We start from the raw sequence: 24,989 nt of genomic DNA on the forward strand, positions 1-24,989 counted from the left end.
GTGTAAATCACAGCCGCCGGGCCTTGTCGCTGGCATCAAGGCCCGGCGCGCCTAATGACGTCAGCCGCGCATACGCAGGTTGGCCGGCGCCAACCCGCGCATGCGCGGTTGCCATCTTCCCCTCTGCTGCCCCGCAAGACATGGCGGCTTGATCTTGTGGGGCGGCGGAGGGGAAAGAGTGCGTCCCTTTGAGACGCCGGCCCGACGATCGGTGGGCACTGATCGCGGGCCAGTCCCCTCCCGAGCACGGTCGTGGTGCTAACTCCCCCCTCCGCTCCCCACAAGCCACAAACCAGGTATTGGCGCCAAGTTCACGCCGGCAGCGACCAGGTGTGGTTGCCGCCGGTGTGAACCGGTCGGGAACGGCAGGCCGCTCGGCCCATCCGGGTCGGAGATTTTCCGAGCGGCGTGTCCCAAAACGCGACACACCATTTTGGGGGTGATGGGAGAATCGCGGCGGGTGCCAGAGCAGCCCTCCCACGATTCTCCCACCCGGCGTGGGAGCGGAGAATCATGCCAATAGCGTGTGGAAGAGTTGGGAGAGGGTATGGAGCAGGGATTCTGGTGTGAGGTGCTCCGGAGAGTGAAGGCCTCCAACCCGTGCGTGAGGTTGGTTGGGGCTGATATAGCTGAAGGTGGTATATAAGAGCACATCTCACAAGGGTGAGGATGAGCGGCAATTCCACAGAAGATGTGTGCGAATGTTGTGGGGGGACGCGAATCACGTTGATATGTTTTGGTCCTGTCCAAAGCTGGAGGATTACTTGAAGGAGGTTTTTAGGATAATTTCTAAAGTGGTGCACGTGAAACTGGACCCGGGCCCTCGGGAGGCCACATTCAGGGCGTTGGACCAGCCGGGGTTGAAAATGGGTGTGGAGGCAGATGTTGTCGCCTTCGTTTCAATGATCGCCCGAAGGCCGATCCTGATGGGTTGGAGAGCAACTTCGCCATCCTGTGCCCTGGCATGGCGGAGGGGACCTATTGGAATTCTTAACTCTTGAGAAGGTTAAGTTTGAACTGAGGGGAAGGATGGAGGGGTTCTACAATTCATGGGTGTTATTCATTATTCACTTTCAAGAATTGGATAACATCGAACATTGGGGAGTGGGGGGGTCGGGCTGTATGTGTTAATGGTGCCTATGAGTGACTCCTGATTCCTTTTTGTTATTTGTTTATGTTAACATGTTGGCTGCTGTTTGGGGGGTTTGGTGGGAGGATAGGATTGTTGTTGTTGATATGGGGATTGACATTATATTCGTTACTGCTTATTGTTTATTGTTGGTGGGTGTATATTTGGGAGAAAATGTGAAAAAGGAGAATAAAAATATATATTTTTTAAAAAGTTCAACAGTGGGAATATTCGCTGCCAAATGCACGGTGTTCAATATCTATCATGACTCCTCAGATGACAAAGCAGTTTGCGTTCAGACACAGCAAGACCTGAACAATATTCAGGTTTTGACTTGGCCTGATATTTGTAAAGTAACATTTGTGCTGTCCACGTACCAGGCAATGGCCATCTCCAAGATGACAGAATCTAACTACCCCACTTGAAATTCAACAGCATTACTATGGCTGAATTCCCCACCAACAACATTCTGGCTTGTTACCATTGACCAGAAAATAACTCTACCAGCCATATGAATATGGTGGCTACAAGAGGTCAGAGACTAGGAACTCACCTCCGGACACCCCAAAGCTTGTCCACCATCTACTAAGCACAAGTGAAGAATACTCTCCACTTATCTCAATGAGTATGGCCTCAGCAACACTTTACATCAGCCTTGTGGACAACGAAGGACACTTATTCAGCATCCCAGCCACCACTATAAGCATTTGCTTCCTCCGGCAGTGATGCAATGTGGCAACAATGTGTACCATCTACAAGATGGACTGCAGCAACTCACCAAAGCTCCTTCGACAGCACCGTCCAAACTTGCAGCCTCTGCCCACTTCGAAGGGCAAGGGTAGCAGATGCATCGTAACACCGCCACCTGGAGGCTCCCCTCCAATTTGCACACTTTCCTGGCTTGTAACAATATTGGGGTGAATTATCTGCCAGCGGGATTCTCTGTTCCACCGGTAGTGCACATTGCCACCGCCCCCTCCCCCGTGGGTTTCCCTGCGGCATGGAGTGGTCACAATGGGACATCACAATGGCAGGAACAGAGAATACCGCTGACATGGCTGGGGAGGCAGAGAACTCATCCCCTGGTCTTTAATTTTCCATCCATAGAATCCATAGCACAAAACTAAGTCATTTGACCGGAGTCTGCACCGGTCCTCTGGCCCAGGCTCATTTACCCGCCCTATCCCAGCAACCCCACCTAATCTACACATCTTTGGACACTAAGGGCCAATTTAGCATGTCCAATCCACCTAACCTGCACATCTTTGAACTGTGGGAGTGCCATTGTTAAATCCATTTAAATGAATGTATAAAATGGTATGGGTTGCATATGGCCACACCCACTACAATTTCCAATATTCTGATATGTGCTTCCAAAAATACACAATGCTTTGTTGCATCATGATGAAAGAGGCTCTTCGGTCTGTTTGTTCATATGTTCACCAACGCTTCGGGATACATCCTGGTGCACGGGCAAAGAATCATTTTACAGGCCAATGATGCTCATTTCTGCCACCAGTGCTGTAGCTGTGGCACCTATCATCAGAACCAAGCCACAAAAAAAAAACCTGAAGGAAGCTGTTGGACTGCGGAATTCCCAGAGCTCCTCGGTTTCTCTGGTGATAATGTTCTCACAGAGGCATTCGGTAGAGAATTCTAAGATATTGAATCAACGATGATGAAATAATGGTGATATATATATATAGATATATGACTCAGGGTGATAGCAGTATAATAGGTAAATTAACCCCAAGGGTAAACTCAGAATAAAGGACTAGTAGCTATACCTGCTCATTTGACAACGGGCCATTGGAATATTTTTTTGGCTATGGAGTACTTTCCAAACAGATCTCCAGTTGCTCCAGCTGTGTTTTGCACAGTACACATAAAAAAACACTTCACTGGAATGTAGTCAGCTGCGGTACGACTAGCAGCATTGTCAACAACTCCTTGCATAACCATTTTCGCACAAATAGAACATGTAATTTCCAGCGATGCTTTTAATCCACTGGGCATTTTAACAGCATTATACTGAGAAGACTTCACAAAGTCAATCCCTTTGAGATAAAAGGAATTCATAGCTTTTGACTCACAAACATATACGCCTTTTCCATCAGGTCAAATTTGTGAAGATAACTTTCTGTATCATTTTATGTTAAATATTTACAGACCATTATTGAGGAAACGTTAGATCAATGTGGTATTCAAGTGGTGATTTGAGCCATATAATGGGCACAACCTCAGCCTGGAATTGATTGGCATATACCAGCCACCATAAATAATCTAACTTTAAAAAAATCAACAACTGGTTTCCCTGCTGCTTTGTTGTCATTCTCTGCAGCTCCGCCCGTAGTCCCCTTTCTTCAGCTGTAATTACTATCTTGCTGTCCAGCTTATTTAATAACCCTTTCCTTACTCTCTTCAATGTACCACCTCTCCCTCTCGCTGCCCGATTGAAACTGTTTGCTTCCCTTGTTCTTTCCATGATTCTCACCATGCCTTCTTAATGCAATAGCTACCTCTAGACTCAACTACTCAAATGCATTCCAGGAGTGGTGTTCCCATATTCTACCCTTTGTAAATTTGAAATCATCCAAAACTCTGCTGCCAGTATCTTAATTTGCAAGTCCCATTCCGCTATCACACCTGCGCTCGCCGTCTTACATTGGTCAAGCAACACCTTGACTTTAAAATTCCTCCTCCTGGTCTTCAAATTTCTCCCTGACCCTATCTCTGCAAATCTCTTCCAATCCCACAACCCTACAAGATATCCATTGATTCTCCTCTAACTCTGGCCCACTGTTCATTCCCAATTATAATTGCTGCACCATCGATAGCCGTGCCTTCAGTCGCCTCATCCCAAATTCTGCAATTCCATCCCTGCACCTCTCTGCAACTCTAACCCACTTTATTCGATGGCTCATTGTCAGACGAGGAGAAATTTCTGCACCCAGAGAGTGGTCAGCCTGTGGAATCCGCTACCACAGAAAGTAGTTGAGGCCAAAGCATTGTACGCTTTTGAGAAGCAGTTAGGTATAGCACTTGGGGACGTAGGAGATCAAAGAATATGGGTGGAAAGCGGGATTAGGCTATTGAGTTGGATGTTAAGCCATGTTCATAATGAATGGCGGAATAGGCTTGAAGGGCCGATTGGCCTACACCTGCTCCTATTTTCTAAGTAGATGCTCCTGTTAAACTCCTTGGGACATTTCATTATATTAGATGAGCTATATAAATATAAGTTATTGTTATCGCCACAATGCCGCGTTTAGGAGAGAGAGAGACAAAAAATGCTGTGGAGGCAAAAAGGAGAACGAAAATAAGAATGAAACAAAGATAAGTTAAAGAGAACGATGTAGGCCTTTCAGCCTAAGCCTATTGTATTTGTGCTGGTTTTTTGCAACAGAAATCCAAAAAATAAACCGACTGATCCTGCCATCTCCCAGTTGCCTTGTACATTACTTGGCTCCAGAAGAGAGCGAGGGAGAAATCAAAACAGAAGTGGAAGAGGAGAAAGTTAGACCTAAACGGGACTGGAGGAAGACAGGGAAATTTTTGTCGATCTAACATCGATCAGCTTTTTAAAAAAATGAGCATGAGGTCCTGAGAATCTCTTGGTTGGACTCGCCCAACAAAGTCTAAGAACCAGTGAATGAACTAGTTTGGTGAAAATTTATTACTGAGAATGACATGTGGCTTGAGTGGGCCTCGAGTGAAAGTATGCAAATTGACATGGCATTCATGTGCGTTAACATAATTTGATCAGTCATACTGGACTACAGTAAGAAAGATGGGCAGTTATCACCTTGGGCACCATGGCACTGGCATCTACCTATGGAAAATTGTTAAGGGATATTCTACCTGTAAGAAACCAGATAAATCAAACCCAATGAATCATTCCACCCCATCATCAGTAAAACAATGAAACTATTTTTGTCAAGGAGCTCCTACTGACCAATAATCTATTTGGATGGATTTGTTTACCAATGTACAGTGAATAGTATTGTTCTGCATGCAGCTCAGACAGATATTCGTACATGAAAAGAATGTGCAAACATAAAATACACAATGTACATAAAAGACACAATGTAAATACAGGGGCACAGGCATCAGGTGAAGCATACAGGAGTGTAGTACTACTCAGTAGGGAAGATGTATGAAGAGATCAGATCAGCCCATAAGAGGATCATTTAGGAGTCTAGTAACAGAGGGAAAGAAGCTGTTTTTGAATCTGTTAGTGCGTGTTCTCAGACTTTTTTTATCTCCTCCCTGATGGAAGAGGTTGGAAGAGTGAATAAGCCGGGTGGGAGGGGTCTTTGATTATGCTGCCTGCTTTCTGTTCATCAACACTCAAACCAAGTTCTACCAGAAGCACTTGTCACAGAATTGATCCAGACGTAAACACGAAAACTGGAGGAAAGTTAATCATTTGACATCAAAGAGTTTGACTCAATAGGCTAGCAAGTGGTTCTAGCAAAACTGATATCCTGTGCGTCACCATTAAATATAGACTTAATTGGACCAGCCAGATCAACAACGTAACTAGGATAAGAGACTGGTTAAACTACAGTGAGCAGCACAACTCCTAATCACACACATTCTTTCCAGTACCTAAAAGGTTTACACCCAGCTCATCTGGACAGGTGGTGCAGCTCGAGCAACACACTGGATGCTTGGTGGTCTCCAGGTCAAAGCATTCCAGTTGACTGCCACTAAATGGAATATCTACCCATTCTACCACCGGAATCTTGTATGTAGCATCCACAAGATGCACTGTAGCAATTCACAAATCTTATTTCAACAGCATCTCCCAGCCCTGGTCTACCAACAAGGAAAACAAGTTTTAAAAACATTTATTTTTTATTCATTTATGGGATCTGGGTGTTGCTGGTAAGGCCAGCATTTATTGCCGATCCCTAGTGCAGTGATATTGTGGGAACAGCATCACCTTTAAGGTTTGTACCATATTGATTTGAACATAAATAACTGTTCCTTTATTGTCATTTAGTTAATATCGTGAAATTCCACCCTAACACCAGAAGCACAGTATCTACAAAAGTTCAGAAAATAGGCTGACTATCACTTTATCGAAGTCCCACATAAGAAATTAGCAGGCAAAATTAAAGGGCATGGGATTGAGGACAAAATATTGGCAGGCATTGAGAATTGGTTAGCAGGCAGGAAACAAGTGAATAGGAATAATGGGTGTTTTCCAAAGTGGCAGGCAGTGACTAGGGATCCCGCCAATTCTTGGGCCCAGCTATTCACAGCATACATCAATTATTTTGATGAGGGGGCAGCACGGTGGCCTAGTGGTTAGCACAGCTGCCTCACGGCGCTGAGGTCCCAGGTTCGATCCCGGCTCTGGGTCACTGTCCGTGTGGAGTTTGCACATTCTCCCCATGTCTGCGTGGGTTTCGCCCCCACAACCCAAAAATGTGCAGGCTAGGTGGATTGGCCACACTAAATTGCCCCCTTAATTGGAAAAAATTATTGGGTAATCTAAATTTATTTTTTAAAAAAAATTATTTTGATGAGGGAGCCAAAAGTAATATTTCCAAGTTTGCTGACAGCACAAAACTTGGTGGGAATGTGAGTGGTGAGCAGGATGTTAAGAAGCTTCAAGGTGAGTTAGACAAGTTGAGTGAGTGGGCAAATACATGGCAGATGCAGTATAATGCGGATAAATGTGAAATTATCCACTTCAGACAGAGAAACAGAATGGCACAATATTATTTAAATGCTGATAGATTGGGAAATGTTTTTTTTAAATAAATTTAGAGTACCCAATTATTTTTTCCAATTAAGGGGCAATTTAGAGTGGCCAATCTACCTACCCTGCACATCTTTGGGTTGTGGGGGTGAAACCCACGCAGACACGGGGAGAATGTGCAAACTCCACACGGACAGTGACCCAGGGCCGGGATTCGAACCCGGGTCCTCAGCGCCATAGGCAGCAATGCTAACCACTGTGCCACCGTGCTGCCCCAGATTGGGAAATGTTGATGTAGAAAGGGACCTGGGTGTCCTGGTACACCAGTCACTGAAAGCAAGCAGTTAGGAAGGCAAATGGTATGTTGGCGTTAATTGCAAGAGGACTTGGGTGTAGCAGAAAGGATGCCTTATTGCAACTGTGCAGGGACTTGGTGAGACCACACCAGGAGTATTGTGTGCATTTTTGGTCTCCTTACCTAAGAAAGGATGTATTTACCAGAGAGGAAGTGTAGCGAATGTTCACCAGATTGATTCCTGGGATGGCAGGATTGTCATATTTGCAGATTGGGCTGACTGGACATGTATACACTCTAAATGAGAAACGATCTAATTAAAATGTATAACATTCTGACGGGACCGCACAGACTGGATGCAGGGATGATGTTTCCTCTGGCTGTGGGGTACGAGAACAAGGGATTAGATCTTTTAGGACTGAGATGAGGAGAAATGTCTTTACTCAGAGGGAGGTGAATCTGTGGAATTCTCTACCACAGAAGATTGTGGAGGCGAAATCACTGAATATATTTAAAGAAGGAAATGGATTTCTAGTCTCAAAGGTTAATGGGGAGAGTGCAGGTGTATTGAATTGGGATAGAGGATCAGCCATGATCATATTGAATGGTGGACCATTCATGAAGGGCTTAATGGCCTCCTCCTGCTCCTTATTCCTATGTTTTTCTGTTTCTATGCTAGCTAGGGATGGGCAACAAATGTAGACCTGCCAGAATTTCCCATAACGCAGCAATAAATAAATAAGTTTTATGTGTTCGATAATTGTCTGATGCAGAATTTATTCATACCAGAAGCAAAATTAACAGCTTTTCAAACACTGACCACCATTTCTCCGCCAATGCCGCAGTTACCTTCATTTCCTGTACTAAGGAGCTTCGCTCATCAGTGCTGGATGAGATTGGGGCGCCATTTTTAAATGGCATCCGGATCTCTCAATCCCCCAACACATCTACCCGGACACCTCCAACTTACCTGCTGGGGAGTCCTCAAGCACCCCACCTCAGAAGGCCAGGGCACCTCTCGATCCCCTGTGCGAACCAAATGCCACCTTAGCACTGCTATCACCCAGGTGGCACTGCCACGGTGCCCAGGTGGCATCATTAGTGCTAGGGTCAACCTGCCCAGAGGCTGACCACCCGGGGGCCTCTGAACGCCCGGGGGATCTCTCCCAAGTGCTATTCTGGCTGATCCCAGTTTGTGAACATCAGTGCTAAATGGCACCCGGCTGGAGTCTTCCCGCGTGCTGGTCAGGTCCGGTGGAAACATTTCTAAGCGTGCCTAACTGCACACTTAAATATGCAAATTTAGGCCATGCCCATTGTGGGCAGAATCAAAATCGTGACATTTCGTGAGATTCTGTTAGATCTTGTGAGGCCTGGCGAGCCGTATAAATCTCACGCGAGGTCTCGCAGAGAATTACCGGCCCCAATGCCTCTCGATTTGAGCGCCACATGGCCGTTAGATCTTGCTAATTGTTTTTAAGAATACATTGTTCGGGTGGATTATGTAGGGTAAGAGTTGGAGATGGTTCCTCTACAGATTTGTGTAGGCATCTGCGGGTAACCTCAAGATCCATAATATTTAACAAGTCGTTTACAATGGTCAGTGGCAATCACCAATTTGGAGTCCTGCAATGTTTCCCAACCTGTGTTAGTCATATCTGAATAAGAATCACACAATGGTGGTGCACCATTTTTTCAAGAATAATTTGAGATAGACAATAAATGCTGGCCTTGCCATGATGTCCAAATCCCATGAACTAATTAAAAAAAAAACAATTACTTGATTCAATAAGCAATTACACAGATGTATCCACAATAGATTGAGTAACAGAAAATGAACTGCAAATTCAGAGGCTTGCAGGCCTGAAAGGCAAGAACGTGTAATTTCTCTCCTGTGCAAACTGCATGTTGATTTCCAATAATTAGTCTGCATGGTGTGTGGCAGTGGAGGTGCTGGATTTTCCTTTTGGGTCCAGGCCACAGCACTGGGATCAAATATGGGTCCCGAACCCGCACCGTGTCGGGAATTGTCACCCAATGTGGTTTTTGGCAAGCCAGCCAGTTAGTGGCCAAGAGGGTGCATTTGCTATTCATTAAAGATGGCAGGAGGGTTGCCGAGGGAAGTAGGAGGCACTGCAGTGCTGCCGCATTGGCTACGCCCTGTCTAAGGTGGTAATTGCCAATGCCTGCAGAGACGGAACGGATCACCACAAAATGGCAGTGCCCTTGGGAGCTCAGTTAAAAAATTTTTTTTTAAAAAAATTCGCCACAGGTGCAGGGTCCTGATCGTGGAGGGGAAACCTCTCCAATCGATGATCGCTAGCCGCAGCTTTGGTCTGATGGCCATGGCCCGTGAAGGGGACATCCCTAGTGTGATGAAATGTTGCACCCTGCCGCTCCACCCTCACACCAGTCCGAAGCCCTCTTCCTTTCATTGACCATGGCGGGATTTTCCCAGCAACCCACTGCAGGCTTTGTGGCGGCAGAGGTAGCCCGCCATTGGCCTTTAGCGGAATCTTCTCGTCCTGCCATTGTCAATTGCCGTTGAATGCACCCTTCGGCGCCGTGAAACCCATGGCGGGGGATACACCGTCGGCAGCCCTCCTTCCATAGTGTGAGATCCATCTGCTAACTAGGAAATTCCAGTCAGCCTGGGAGAGAGGCCTTAATAGGCACTGTAATTAGCTCAATTGATAACTGTTCTAACTTTGATTTTTTTCTTGAAAATGGCTTGGTGGGTATGATGGCTCTGGCAAAGAGGCATACTGGCCAGCAGTGTGAAATTGCTTGCCCACGTACTTTAGATCCTAGACCATCCTCCTATGAAAATCCTGCCCCTTATTTACTTTAAAAACCCGCCAGTGAAGTCAGGCATGCTGTTGGCAGCACTTCAATAAATGAATAAGTTAAGGGCCAAATCTTTTAAATTGGCACTCCTGGTGCAGATGACAGGCTCGTACAGTGAGAAGTGAAGCACAGATGTTAATCTAATGAATTTTCTGCCAGCTGGATATTCCTTCCATTCTAAGAATTGGATCAAAAATGCAGGCTGTGCTGATCTCTGTGCTCGAATTGCCAAATGTAAATTTATTCCTGAATTTGCAATAGTGGTATTAGTTCCATTACATGCAACCCAACCCGCAATTACAATATTTGTTTCAAGGTTTAAGTGACGACTTCACTATATAGGTATTTCCCTGATAAAATTATAATTGTGAAAATAAAGGAATGGTATACCTTACCAGATAAATAAAATCATGATCATGCCAAGAAATAGTGTCATGGATGATTCCACTCTTATCGAACTGTTTTTTCGCTTGTTGGCTCCAGTGCTTGGTGTTGTACCGGTTAAAGGTTCTGAAACTGTCGCAGCAATAAAAGAATGGTTAAATTGAAAGCTTTCATTTTACAGTATCCCAATACTTAATCATGGTCAGCTTGGTCCTTTTGCTGTTACAGCTCAGGCAAAGTCCCACTCTACGTTTCGGCCCAACTGCAGTCTTGAAAAGGTGCTGCACTGCTGGTGGGGTCCTACTTCCCTCTCTATCGATTTAAACTAATGTTAAAAATTGCATGGCACCATTTAAAGGAAAGCAGAGAGCTTCCTAGATGTCCTGGTCAACATTTCTCTCTCCATCAAAACTACTAAAATTAGAATAAATAGCCTTAATAAAATCAGAAAACGCTGGAAAAACTCAGCAGGCCTGGCAGCATCTACAGAAAGAGGAACAGAGTTTATTGAATCGCTTTGCTTTTGGGAAATGCTGGTACATGAACTAGGTTAGTCCTATCGTTTACATACCATTTGTTAGCTTGCCACCTTGCCATGATGGAGAGGCTTGAACTTCTGCTGATCCCGAGAGCAATGCCGTCAGGAGTCTTAAACTACAGGAAGGGTTGCCCATGATTTCATAGAATTTACACTGCAGAAGGAGGCCATTCAGCCCATCGAGTCTGCACCGGCTCTTTGAAAGAGCACTCTACCCAAGCCCACACCTCCACCCTATCCCCATAACCCAGTAACCCCACCCAACACTAAGGGCAATTTAGCATGGCCAATCCACCTAACCTGCACATCTTTGGACTGTGGGAGGAAACCAGAGCACCCGGAGAAAACCCATGCACACACGGGGAGAACGTGCAGACTCCGCACAGAGAGTCACCTAAGCCGGGAATGGAATTTGGGACCCTGGAGCTGTGAAGCAATTGTGCTAACCACTATGCTCCGTGCTGCCCCATGACGGTAAGGTCAGAGGAGAGGAACCAGACAAAGCGCAGTCTAAAACATGTCCTCAACAGCAGATCAGGTGGAAGATACTCATCTGGCACCAATGGCCACGATGGTGGACAGAGGCTGCAGCAGTAGGGACATCCCCAGTGGTCGAGGTTCCCTTGCCAAAGGAACTTGACTCACACTCGGTCAAGGGCCGTGCATCTGCTGATGTGCAACGGCATCGCCACATTACAAGATGTCCCGCGCCAGGTGTCTACCTAGAGGAACCCATACATCGCCACACACAGACAAGCCCTGCGGCAATCGAAGAGAAGTGGCAGGGAAAGAACGGTGAGGTCTGGAAGTCCCTAGCTTTGGATAAGCACGTTGGCCGTGGAGTTTGATTCAGTCGTCTTGCTCTTGGAAAAGGAACCGGAGAGCATTTTGGCAGCTTTCTTCACCACTGAACAGCCCCTCTTCAGGACCCACTCTGCTCACCCTGCACAGGGAAAGTGCTAGAAAACATGCCCTAGAAATAGTCTGTTCCATCCCCAACCTGGCTGGAAAAGCACATCCAGCAGGCTTATCTATCTGTGGTCAGAAAATCAAAGTTAAACAGAATTCCAGAATCTGGAATGTACAAACCCCATGGATAATGAGCAAGACAATCAACCGGAAAGGAGAATTTCCCTTGTTGCCCATGAACACAGGCACTTCAACATTTATGTTGCTGCCCGTCAAGAGACCCGAAGAGCAGGTGAAGGGCAGCTGCGGGAAGAAGGCAGTGGTTACACATTCATCTGGAGAGAAAAACCTGAGGCATGGAATTGGATTCACCATCAAGAACAAACTCGTCAACTGACTCTCGGAGATCTCTGGCAACATCAATGACACCTCATGACCCTCCATCTACAACTTGCCAAGAATCAGCAGGCAACAGTCATGAATGCCTATGCCCCAACCCTTAATGTCAATGATGAATCCAAAGAAGACTTCTACTCCATCCTGAACACCATATTCTACAACATTCCCAAGGAAGATAAACCTCCATGGGGACTTCAATGCTAGTCTGGAAAGGAACCATTGAAAAAAAGGAAGGAGTTGGGAACTGCAACTCCAATGCGCAGAACACCAGCAAGTCGTCATTAACACACTGTTCCGCATAAAAGACAAGTTCAAGACTTCCTGGAGACATCCACAATCAAAACACTGGCGCATGATGTACTGCGTCATCATCCCATCTGTGACCAAAAGGATGCCCTCATTACCAAAGTAATGACCAGTGCAGATGACTGCTGGATGGACCACCATCACATCCATTCCTCTATGTCCATTAAACTCCACCAGAAACAGCAGATGAAGAAACAGCTCAGAAAAAAGACCAACATTGAGCGCCTTCAAGAGCCACGCATGCTAGTGAATCTCCAACAACGTCTTCACGAAATATCATAATGGAATGGAGGAAAACTGAAAAAGAGCTGAAGCCGACCTCATCTCAAGTTGTGAAGAAACCATTGGCCAAGACTGGTTCGACAAGAATGATCACATCATCCAAAATCTCATTGACAAGAGGAGGAAAGCTCTCCCCACCTCAAATGACATAAACAGTAGATCACAGATCATAGAAATTACAGTGCAGAAGGAGGCCATTCAGCCCATCGGGTCTGCACCGGCTCTCGGAGCATCCTACCCAAGCCCACACCTCCACCCTATCCCCATAACTCAGTAATCCCACCTAACACTAAGGGCAATTTAGCAAAGAGGAGAGCTCATCAATCAGCCAAGGCAGAAGCATGACGGAAATCATGAACCAATGGTGGACTGAGAGATAAGGAGCGGCAACTCTTCGCCAACAAGCACGATAGACGGGGTTCCTTCAGTGCCTCCAAGGCAATATGTGGATAGGACGGTAGCACAGTGAGTCCCAGGTTCGATTCCCAGCTTGGGTCACTGGCTGTGCAGAGTCTGCACGTTCTCCCTGTGTCTGCGTAGGTTTCCTCCGGGTGCTCCGGTTTCCCCCCACAATTCCCGAAAGACGTGCTGTTAGGTAAATTGGACATTCTGAATTCTCCCTCTGTGTACCTGGAATGTGGCGACTGGGGGATTTTCACAGTAACTTCATTGCAGTGTTAATGTAAGCTTACTTGTGACACTAATAAAGATTAGATTAGAGGTCAAGACTGGAGTCAAGCAGAGATGTGCCATCGCTGCCACCCTACACCTTGTCAACAGCAAGCTTCCCAGTGGAGTGGACACTGTCTACAGAATGGATGAAAAACATTTCATCAGTAACTGGCTGAAATCCAAGCAGAAAACAACACTGACATTGCTCGAGCAGCTTTAGTATGCGCCTGGCACCGCCATCTCCACTCTCTTTAGCAAAGAATCTCCAAACCATGCTTGACACCTTTGCGGAAGCATACCAAAGAATTGATCTCAGCCACAACATCAAGAAGACTCAAGCTCTTTACCAACCCTTGGCAGGGCAAAATTCGGTCTCTCCATCAAGATCAACAGACAATCCCTATCAAACGTGAAACATCTCTCCTACCTGGGGAGCATCCTCTCATCTAGGCTGACATTGATGCGGAGATCCAATATGGTATCCAATCAATGAGTGCCTTCTTCAGACGCACAAGAACAAGGGTCTTCGATGACTGCGACTTTCCTGCTGAGACCAAGATCCTCGTGTACAAGGCAGATGTCTTCTCAACACTTCTGTCTGGCTCAGAAACTTGAACTATGTATCTCAAGGCCCTGGAGATGTATCATCAACTCTGACTGAGACAGATTCGCCATATCAGCTGGGAGGACAGATGTGCTAATATCAGCATCTTTGAAGGAGCCAAGAGAAGCATCATCGAAGCCATGATCATCCAAAATCAACTCTGCTGGACTGGCCATTTGCTTAGGATGTCAAGAGTCCTGACTGCCCAAGCAAATCTTCGCCCAGCTCAAGGAAGGATCTCAAGAATTGCAACACTGACGTCAACGCCCGGAAGACCCTTGCTCAGAAGAGACCCGCTTGGGGAACCTCTTGATTGAAGGGACACAATTCTTCGAGGACACCTGACCTCAGGAGGTCCAGAAAGGAGCCCATGAAAGGAATAATCAAACTTTAACTTTTCTTTCTCATTATATATGTATTTGTTTTATTTGCTGAACTTAATAATAGTGCAGATGAAGAGTCTTGCCTTTGAAGGAATTTATCAGACTTTGACAAAATCTTGGACGCCAGATAAATCTCCTGTTACATCGAACTGGCAAACGGGTGTAAGGTTGTCCTTCAGTAGGTGCTAAATCTGCTGTGCTGACTCACATTTAAATAGTTTCTCAGTGTTCACTGGTTATGCTTACACTGAACAATTACCACTTCACCATGGGCTGGAAGAGCCAAATCATGTAATCCCAAAGGTCAACACCTCCAGCGAAGATGTGAGGTAAGGCAAGAAAAAATTACAAAAATATGTTACCTACACCATTCTGGCATAATACGGGTATCCGCTTGGCACTTAAAAAAAAATCTAGGATATTCACCTGCTCAAGGTTGGATTCAAAGTCAGGTCTCAAAATAAATTATATCTTTATTGGCACACATTCATCTGCACCTACACATGCATGTACACAATACAGCATGCATATGTGTCCACATACATACACACCATTGATAGACCCAGCAGGGGAAGTTCTCTCTTCTTTACCTTATTTTCTGTCAATCGCTTCTCACATTTCAGTTTCACCAGACTTTCATATGTTATGTGACAGCTCTGTTAGGACATACCATTATCAATGTTCTCGTCGGAATCATGTTTTGGTGCTGTTGCTGTCCAGGGTGTAGCATGTACAGCCTTACTCCATTCACTCCAGGTGCCAACCTCGCTGTCCTTAGCAGCAACTTGTATAATATGTTCTTTCCCTTTGTATGCATCGGTGATCGTATGATATGGAACATCTGTCACCTCAACCTAGAGGCAACAAGAAACAGGTCATCAGCTAACATTCAACTGAATATATCTCAATGTTTTTCAACAATTGTTGCAATTGCATAGGGTGTTGGTGAGACCACATCTGGAGCATTGTGTCCAGCTCTGGTCACCTTATTTGAGGAAGGATGTGGTGGCATTCAAAGCAGTTCAGAGTAGGTTCACCAGATTGATTCCAGGGATGAAAAGGTAGACGTAGGAGGAGAAATTAAACAGTTTGGACTTATACTCACTGGAGTTTAGAGGATGAGAGGGGATCTGGTTGAGTTATATAAAATACTAAAATGGATTGATAAAGTAAACGTAGACCAAATGTTCCCCCTTGTGGGGTAATCTAGAACAAGAGGTTACAGATGTAGGTTCAGAAGCGGTAGATTTAAAACCGAGATGAGCAAGCACTACTTCTCGCAGAGGGCGGTGAATTTGTGGAACTCGCTGCTCCAGAGAATGGGGAAGCCCGAATCATTAAATGGTTTCAAGAGGGAAATAGATATATTTCTGATTTAAAAATAGGTTAAAGGGATATGGGCAATAGGTGGGGAGGTTGCTTTGAGACCAGGAAGAAATCAGCCAAGGCCTGATTGAATGGCGGAGCAGGCTCGAACCATCAACCATCAACAAAGGAATATCACGAATATCTCATCTGTTAATCTCTTCAACCTTAGTGATGCCCAACACGTTAATGTTTGCTCCTTCAATTGGCTTTCTCAATAAATGAAAAGTATATTAAAATATGAAGGCAACTAACATACCAATACTTGTTGTGCAGCACTTCAAACATTGCCTGGATTATTAAATGACTTCTGCTAATATTAATCAATTATAACCAGCAGGTTGAAGTTAAAATCAGTCTGACCTTGACCATTGGGGGGGGGGGGGAGCAGCAATTGAAAAGTCGGGATAGGAGAGCAGGCCTTGTTTTGAATATTTGGTTAAATCCAAACTGACATCTCAGCCATATTCAAAATGCTACAGTAACCGTCATAATCGATATTAACAGCGGAAACCTGGCTCAGCTCCAACTTTCTCTTCAGCTCAGATATCTTAGCAGAAGTACAATGCGGAAGAAAATCCGTATTCCCAAGCCAGCAAAAGCTTAATTCTGGCCGAACTCAGCTGAATTGGAGAAATTCAGGTAAGCTTGGATTTCCAGTCCAGATTTAGACTTATTCCTTGTGGAAAAAATCAATCCATAAAATATCTGGAATCGGAAGTACAAGAACCACAGAGAACGTTAGTTGGCATCTGAATAAAAATAAAACTTGTATTAACATTTCCAGTGTGACCTTTCAACGAACATTTTTGCTGAAAGGTCACATCTCGGGATCTGGACGACTATCAGTTGACTTGAACAACCGAGTGACATGAAAGGGCACTAAGAGTTTAATCATTTGTAGACTGGAGCCACGTGGATGGCAGACCAGGCAGTTTTCCAGCCGCAGAGGCCATGGGTAAACCGACTGAAGGCAATCGTGTACCTTAGATGTTTCATTTGCACTTGTCCACAAATGAGCAGATTTCACCGAATTCATGGCGAGAATTGAGGGGAGATTTTAATTCTCACCATCTAGCGGAAACAGAGCGGTCTCAAACTTACACTTGAGGTGGTCGATATAACTTCCCCGTTGTCAGTCTGCCAGAATTTATTGTGAATACCAGTTGATACGCCGGGGTGGATCGTGGTGCTGAATCAACTGGAAAATGCTCAGGCGGTGGATAGCCAGCTCTTCTGGGCTTTTTCAGCATTCAGTGAGATCAAGGATGAGCCTTAGCTCAACTTCATTCACCATTCATCCATATATATTGATGCCCTTATTGAGCAAACATCTATCGGTCTTGAAAATTTCAATTGTCCCAGCATGAACTGTCTTTCGTGGGTTTGGATTCCGGATTTCCATTATCCTGTGTGTCAAAAAGGGCTTCCTGCTATTGCTACTAAAGTGAACTGGCCCTAATTTTAAATTATCCAGTCTGGTTCCAGAAGTAAGTCCCTGAATTAGTTTAAACACCGTGATAAGATTACCCCTCATCCATCTAAACTCCAGGGAATAAAAGCCAAGTTTCTACCATATGCTCTATTAATATAACCCTTTGCGCCCTTGTTTATTCTGGTAAATCTACACCGTACAACCTCCAAGTTCTCCATCCTCTGGCTCCTCTCAGGCTTGTCCTCCAGCCCTTCTTGGTCCACCGCCCCCTCCTCAGGCGAGGCTGCATATCGCCCCACTGCTGTGCCAGGTTGTGGAGGGCACAGCAGACCACCACAAAGTGGGAGACCCTCTGGGTGTGCACTGCAGGGCACCACCAGAGCGGTTCAGGAATCTGAACTGCATCTTCAGCAGACCGATGCATTGCTCAATGACAGGACAGGTGGCAACGTGAGCTTCATTGTAGTGGTGCTCTGTCTCAGGCCTCTGCACCGGCGTCATCAGCCAAGACCTCCGTGGGTATCCATTGTCGCCCATGAACCAACCTGTTATCCTGGAGTGGTCCTGGAAGACGCCGGGGATCTTGGAGGTCATCAGGATGTTGCTGTCATGCATACTTCCTGGGTAGCGGGCACACACGTGCATGATACGGAGGCGGTGGTCGCACACAATCTGAACATTCAGGGAGTGGAATCCCTTCCTGTTAATGCAGGGCACTCACTGATTCTCCATTTGTGCGCAGGGCGACGTGTGCCATTGATCGCCCCCTGGAGCTGAGACATCCCAGCAATGGCAGCCAATCCTGCAACCCAGGCATCTTGGTGGGCCTATTCCAGCCGGAAGGTAATGAAGTCTGATGCCCGGGCATACAGAGCACCCATCATCGCCCAGATGCACCTGTATGCTGTAGACTGTGAATTGGCACACAGGTCCCTACTCGAGCCCTGGAATGACCCGGTGGCATAAAGGTCGAGGTCTGCGGAGATCTTCATGGCCACTGGGCCATGGAACGAATGGCCTCCTCCTCGACGGGGTGTCAAGTACGTGAAGACATGGCACAGGTGCCGCACTGTCTGTGTGCTGATACGCAGTCTTCTGTGGCACATGGTGTCCATCGGCTCATTAAATGACCAATGACGTGTGTACACCTTGGGCCATCGCTGGTCTCCTCTTCTGAGTCCCTCCTCAGCCTTATGGGCGGTCGAGTCTTCAGGGTGTATGTGGCCCTCTGCACATGGGCCTCCAGCATGCGTCTTTGTTGCTCCCGTCTCCGGTGTCTGCCTGCCTCGACTGCCACAAGCAACGAGACCGACCGAAAATCAGTTCAGGCTTCCATTCCAGGACTCCCAAATCCCCTATGCCTCCCCCACACTTAAATGTCCCGCCTTCTCGTCAAGTACCACCCAGTGAGCCAGTTGTGCTGGCAAACCTTGCGCTGCCCACACTCCTCTGGTCATATCAGGAGCCAAAAGATCCCAGGCCTCTGCCGGATATATTAGGGAGAATGTGTTCAGATGCCCTCTCCTGTACCACACACTTACACTTTCATCACAAGACGATCCACACAGCTGAGGCTTTGCTCTTAATGTTTGATTGTTGGCAACTGCCTCTCTGGTGCTGACGCTTCTAGAGTTCAGGCACAACTGTTCAGGCATTAAAATTTGAGCAGCATGCGATGCAGGAATCATCTTCTGAGACATGGCACGTGTGCCCTCAAGGAGGCACGTAAGAGTTGAGGAGTGTGAAGTGCTATCACAACTAACAAGACTAATTCCTCATTTGAAATAGCCTTCAGCTGTGAAGCTGGAGGCTGCTCACAGTCAAAGGGCGTGAAATTGAATTTTAGAGTAAAGCCACAGCAGGGCTCTGTCCTGGAAGTGTCTGGCAGGACAGACAGGCTGCAGCTGTCATTGACCCTGTTATAGAATTGCTACAGTGCAGGAGGCCATTTGGCCCATCGAGTCTGCACTGACACTCTGAATACCCCACCCAGGCCCAGATCCCCGCCCCATCTCCGCAACCCCGCCGAATCGACAGATATATGGACAGCAAGGGTCAATGTAGCATGGCCAATCCACCTAATCTGCACATCTTTGGACTGTGGGAGGAAACCTGAGGACTCATGCAGACATGGGGAGAACGTGCAGACTCCGCACAGACAGTGACCCAAGACCAGAATTGAACCCGGGTCCCTGGCGCTGTGAGACAGCTGTGCTAACCACTGTGCTGGCGTGCTGGCCATGGGTTTTGGGTCTCCATAATATTTTAAAGATGGCCTGAAGGCCTTACAGACCCTTCACCCCTCGGTCTGGGGCCGACCCTCAACCTAGAACACTTCTGCCCCATGACGAAGCTCTGAGGGGGGGGTCGTCGCCCCCCCCCCCCCCCCCCCCCCCGCCCTCCAAACACTAGGCCATCAGCTCCGGTGCCCTTGATCTGCATGCCAGAAAATAGAAATGGCTACTCACCTCCTCCCTTCCCCTCAGAAGCCACTGCGCAACCTTTACGTTTTTAAAAAAGGAGCACTAAACGACGCTCACATGACTACCTTGAGGGTAGTAAGTTCCAAGTCATTGCCACTTGCTGCGTAAAATAGTTCTTGTTCACATTCTACTTGCATCTCTTGCCCAAAGTGGTTGTTTTCTTGATTGATTTCCAATGATACCTTCTGTGGAAATAACGTGAGCTCCTGAACGGAGTCGACGGTAATTTCCACTTCCTGGGAGTCCGCTACATTCAAATTCAGTCTCATTGGTGAGATTGAAATGAATGCAAACGTTAATGATATTCTCACCATCTTTGGGCGATATCCGGAACTTGCCAGAGGGAGAGGGCCAGGTGAAGTGCAAACTGCCTGGCACGAACCTCGATTTTGCCCTTTCCCACAATTCACCGGGCATGCTCGATCCTCGCCGGACGCAATGCAGTATTTAAATTGCATCCACCATTCTCCTTTATTTTGGCAAGACAGCAATTTTAATTAAGTATATACTTTTTTCCTACATCAATGCCTATGACTCATTGCATTAAGTTGTCTCACCCAATAGTTTAATCAATAAATGTACTTACTCTCATTTCTTGCAGGACCAAATCATTACTTGTGAATGAATGGAGCTGCTAATGGTTTAGTAAATGCACTAAGCAATGCAAACCAGTAAGGTCCTATAAACAATCTCTGGTTTCTGCTGAACAGGTTAATCTCAACTGCAGCAGAGATTGGTGGATTACAATTTCCTGAATTTGTGGATTTGCAAGAGGATAAATGAATCAGAGTCAGAGAGGTGGATTTTCGTTATGGAGGCGGGAATCAGTAGATTCTTGTGGCCATTCTTTTCTAATTCCCTACTCAATGCGGCCCCAAAATAGGACCCCAAATGTAGGCCCAGAGAATTATTTCAGGACAGAAAGAGGCCATTTGGTCCAATATGAGTCAATGCTAGCTCTTTGTAGAGTAAATTAAACAGTCCCATTCCCTTCCTCTATTGCTGTAGCCCCCAAAGTTTATTTTCCTCAAGTGCTCATCCAAGTTCCTGTTGAAATAATTGATCATGTCCACTTCTGCCATCCTGGAGGGCAGTAAGTTCCAAGTCATTGCCACTTGCTGCGTAAAATAGTTCTCGTTCACATTCGGCTTGCATCTTTTGCCCAAAATGGTCATTTTCTTGATTGATTTTCAATGATGCCTTCTGTGGAAATAACGTGAGCCCCTGAACGGAGTCTACGGTAATACCCACAATTAATTAATAGTATTCCAAAATTAACTTGATTATTTTCATTCCCATGATGTGGTCAGTTACGGCAAGGCCTGAATCATTGTGCATTTTGAATTGTCCTGAGAAAATGAATCTTCATCTTGAAATGCTGCAGTCCATGTAGCAAATGTACCCCCACAGTGCAGTTAGATGGGGAGTTCCAGAACATTTCCCCCACAACTATGAAGGAGCAACAATGTCAAAGTTGGTATGGTGTGTGTTCCCATCCACCTGCTTCCCTTAACTACCTAAGTGGCGGTGGGTTTGTGGGTTTTCAAAATGCTGCTTTAGAACCCTTGGCAAGTTCCTTCAGCGCATCTCGTAACAGTGTGAAGGTTGTGAATGTTTCGGCCAGGGGCAAAGTGCCAACCAAATGGGATCAAGTATTGTTGCTGTAACCAGGCAAGTGGAAAGTATTGCATCCCACTCAGAACTTCTGCTTTTCTAGGTTGCAGAGATGCCTTAACGAGTCAGGAGGTAAGCCACACATCACAGAACGTGCAGCTTCTGACCTTGTAGCCACAATATTTATGTAGGTTCAACTGAGCGCTTGGTGAATGGCAACCTCTAGGATGCTGATGGCGGAGGAAGCAACAATGGTAATTGCACTGAGTATCAAAAGGTGACAATTAGGCTTTTTTCTTCTTGGAGATGGCCATTGACACATGAGTAGCATGCATGTTATTTGTCACCAGTCAGCCTAGGCTACCTGCAGTCCATGTCTTCCTGCACATGAGCACAGACTGCTTCATTTTCTGAGGAATTGTAAATGGAGTTGTACAATACACTCACCAGCAAATTGATAATGTAGTTGGAGAAAGTTGGGTCCCAGGGTGTCGATCTGAGGAATATCTCCACTGCGGAAGTTCACCAGAAGTGCAGGGTTTCTGCTGCACTTACAACAAAAGTACAGTTGTGGAATAGTATAGGCATCAAAGAAATGCCAGAACTTTTGTTCAAGCACAGCAGATAAATGTATTCCATATTAAGTCAAAAGCACTGTGAACATTGAGACTACCATGAATGCAGAAAGGTCGAGGGAGGGCTGGAATGTCATATCCTTTTCTTTTATTGTGTGCCCTGAAACATTCAGAATGTTGCAACAGTAGTTTTGATGGATATGTTGTGACAAGTGCACACATTTGAAAGCTCCAAAAGAAAATGCATGTAACCAAAGCACTAATGTATTCCAATTGCTCATAGGAAGTATGCGACATGCACGATTGACATTATGATTAATGAAGAGGGATCAAGCTAACCGGGTGAATGGACACAACATTTTTCACCCTCTCCTCAATCTGTTTGCCCAGGGTGAATAGACGTTCACTGCAGTCAGGGGTCACACATGCAATGCAACATTCCTGTTGTTCCCAGACCACCCTCCATCAGCCCTGCACCCCTGGCGTACCATGGGATGAGAACTAATCATGGTCCTTCTTAGGTACAGAAACAAATGTGAACTGTGATTTAAAGGCAATCAATCAGGTAAAAAATTAAGCCTCTTTAACACAGCAGAATGAATCAAAGACAGGTAAGAGAGAGATGAGCAGGGCTAATAGGTTCCATCAATTTAGTGGAGTGAACCATTTTACTTGGACTTCTGATAAGCCTTGGGACAGCGCTAAATGTGAAACTGACTCAAGGACAGAAATGTTACTCTGCCTCCAGGCGGGTTCTGAGGCACGGGGGAGGGGGGGGTTATGTAAAATTGCATGGACAGGTTTCCCATTGGGATCCCACCCGCCCCGACTCAGGTGCAATTTCAAGGTGGGTCAGGCAGGACCTCAAGCAGCACCTTTCCTCTATTAAGGCCCTCCATGTGGCCACTTTATGGGCGTTGAAGGGCTATTTCCTCTCCAGCCTCAATTTTCTGGCTGGCGGGCGCAAGTCAAAGCAGGGTGGGAAACAGAGAAAGTAACGATTCTCTATCTCAGGCAGGAAGGGGGGGGGGGCTTATTCTGAAGGCCCCTTCAGAACTAGACCACCCTCCACTCTAGGACCTGGGAGATCCAGCCATCCTTCATCCCTGATGCTATGATTTCCCCCGCACCCTCCCCTGACCTCCAGGGAATCCCATGCCCTTCCGTCCCAGAACTTAGCTTAATAATGGTCCCGGGACTTAGTTCTACACAGAGTGCTGTGGTACCTCCTCTGGCTACTGCAGCACCGGTGCCTGGGTCTGCCAATCAAATTGACTTGCAGCTCTCCAAAGTAGGACTTCCTTCCAAGGGGAGACAGAAGTCTCGCCCACTGCCAATCAGTGCTCAATTGAGTATATAGCAGTGGGCTTCTGAGAGTCGGCTGGAGCACGTTACGTGCCGATTCTCAGGATGGCGAGCACCGACCGCTCACCGTCCCAAGAATTTGGCCCCAAATGTTTTCTTTTTAAATGTTTTTATTGAGTTTTCATATTTTATATCCAACAAATTATAAATTATACATCATCAGAAAAAAAAGCGCAAAAACCAACACATATCTTTACAAGCGAATACCTTCATAACAACAAATGTGGCCGTGACCCCTATTTAACTGGAACGCATATTTTAATTTCCCCAATATCGCCGAGACATATATTTACAAAAATTTATATACAATTTGGATTGGGCCTTAGTTTGCCGTCGGACCAGTCTCTTGCGGCTTTGTCTATTCTGCCCGTACCTCATGTTCCTTTTTGTAGGCCTGATGTGTTGACTGAGCACATTTAATTACTGACAAACATTTCTTGAGAATTCATTTCATAGGGTGGCACATTGGCATAGTGGTTAGCACTGTGCCTCACAGCTTCAGGCACCCAAGTTCAATTCCAGTCTTGGGTGACTGTCTGTGTGGAGTTTGCACTTTCTCCCCATGTCTGCGTGGATTTCCTCCAGGTGCTCCGGCTTTCTCCCACAGTCCAAACTTATTAAGGTTAGGTGGATTGACCAGTCCAAATGTTTAGGTATGGGTTTCTGGGTTATGGGGATAGGGTGGGGGCCTGAGTCTAGGTAAGGCGCTCCATCAGAGGGTTGATGCAGATTCGATGGGCTGAATGGCCTCCTTCTGTACTGTAGGGATTCCATGATTTTATACGCGGCCGCCATTTTCTTCACAAAATGGCAGTCATTGTATTTTATTGTAGAAATAAACTCAATTTGCTCCCTGCCTCATGCTCAAATTTTCTTGAGTGAGATGTCATTGGCTTGTTGGCACTCATTGAACCATAAACTGGGAAGAGTTGCCAGTTTCCGATGGCAGGAGAGAAAATAGAAACCACTGACTGGTCGAGTGCGGGTTGGATGGGGTGTTTGAATAGTCAGGATAGCAGGGGGCACATGAACAGCATATCTATTTGGCTCTTAAGTGCCTTAGGGTGGAAAAGAATGAAACAGCTGTACAGTATTTCATCATAATGAGATCATGAGAAAGCTTTAATGATTCCAGAAATTAATGCTGTTTTCTCAGTCAGATCTATAAGCTGCAGTATTGTGTCAGGAAAAGAGCTTGTCAACAGCTTCTTAAAAGAAAAATAACCCTTTTTAAAGGCTGCTTTTATCTTGAAATAGCAATTTGCTTGTGTGTATATCTGAAACACAAACATCTTTACAATTTAACTTTACATATAATATCTAGGTGCTTCTATCAAATTGCTTGACGTTTACAGAAAAAAAAAAATAATATTGTGCAACCACTTGAGCAAAGTTTTTTCTTTCCGTGACCCTTTGGCTAATAGTTTGGCTTTGAATTAAACATTCCAGTAAATTTTCATTTCATTATTGCTATACCCTCAAACAGGTATTTTTGTTCCCCAACTAGAAATAGTTTTGCGTGGAGCTAGGCTATGTTTTCAACCACCTACATTACTGAAAGCCTGTCAAGTAAAGTCACCATACTGCCAGGTGACCATAGGCTGCTTTCCCCTTTTGAGGGGGAGAGCTGACTGGTGTTGATTTAACCTGAGGATCACCACACCTCAGGCAAGCGGCAAGCTTGAGAAGGC

At 45.9% G+C, this 24,989-nt stretch overlaps 1 protein-coding gene across 3 annotated transcripts in view; it reads right to left on the reverse strand.

The window, feature by feature from the left end:
• Positions 1-24,989, reverse strand: part of LOC119962696 (ciliary neurotrophic factor receptor subunit alpha-like) — a 359,277-nt gene that overhangs the window by 12,586 nt on the left and 321,702 nt on the right. For all 3 annotated transcript variants that reach the window (XM_038790629.1, XM_038790630.1, XM_038790628.1), the window contains 2 exons: positions 15,132-15,315; positions 10,380-10,500 (listed from right to left, as the gene is read on the reverse strand). In XM_038790629.1, coding sequence (XP_038646557.1) covers positions 10,380-10,500; positions 15,132-15,315 — 305 coding nt within the window. The remainder of the gene's footprint in view (positions 1-10,379; positions 10,501-15,131; positions 15,316-24,989) is intronic.

This window comes from Scyliorhinus canicula, chromosome 3 (genome assembly GCF_902713615.1).
Source record: "Scyliorhinus canicula chromosome 3, sScyCan1.1, whole genome shotgun sequence".
In the NCBI taxonomy this organism is placed as follows: Eukaryota; Metazoa; Chordata; class Chondrichthyes; order Carcharhiniformes; family Scyliorhinidae; genus Scyliorhinus; species Scyliorhinus canicula.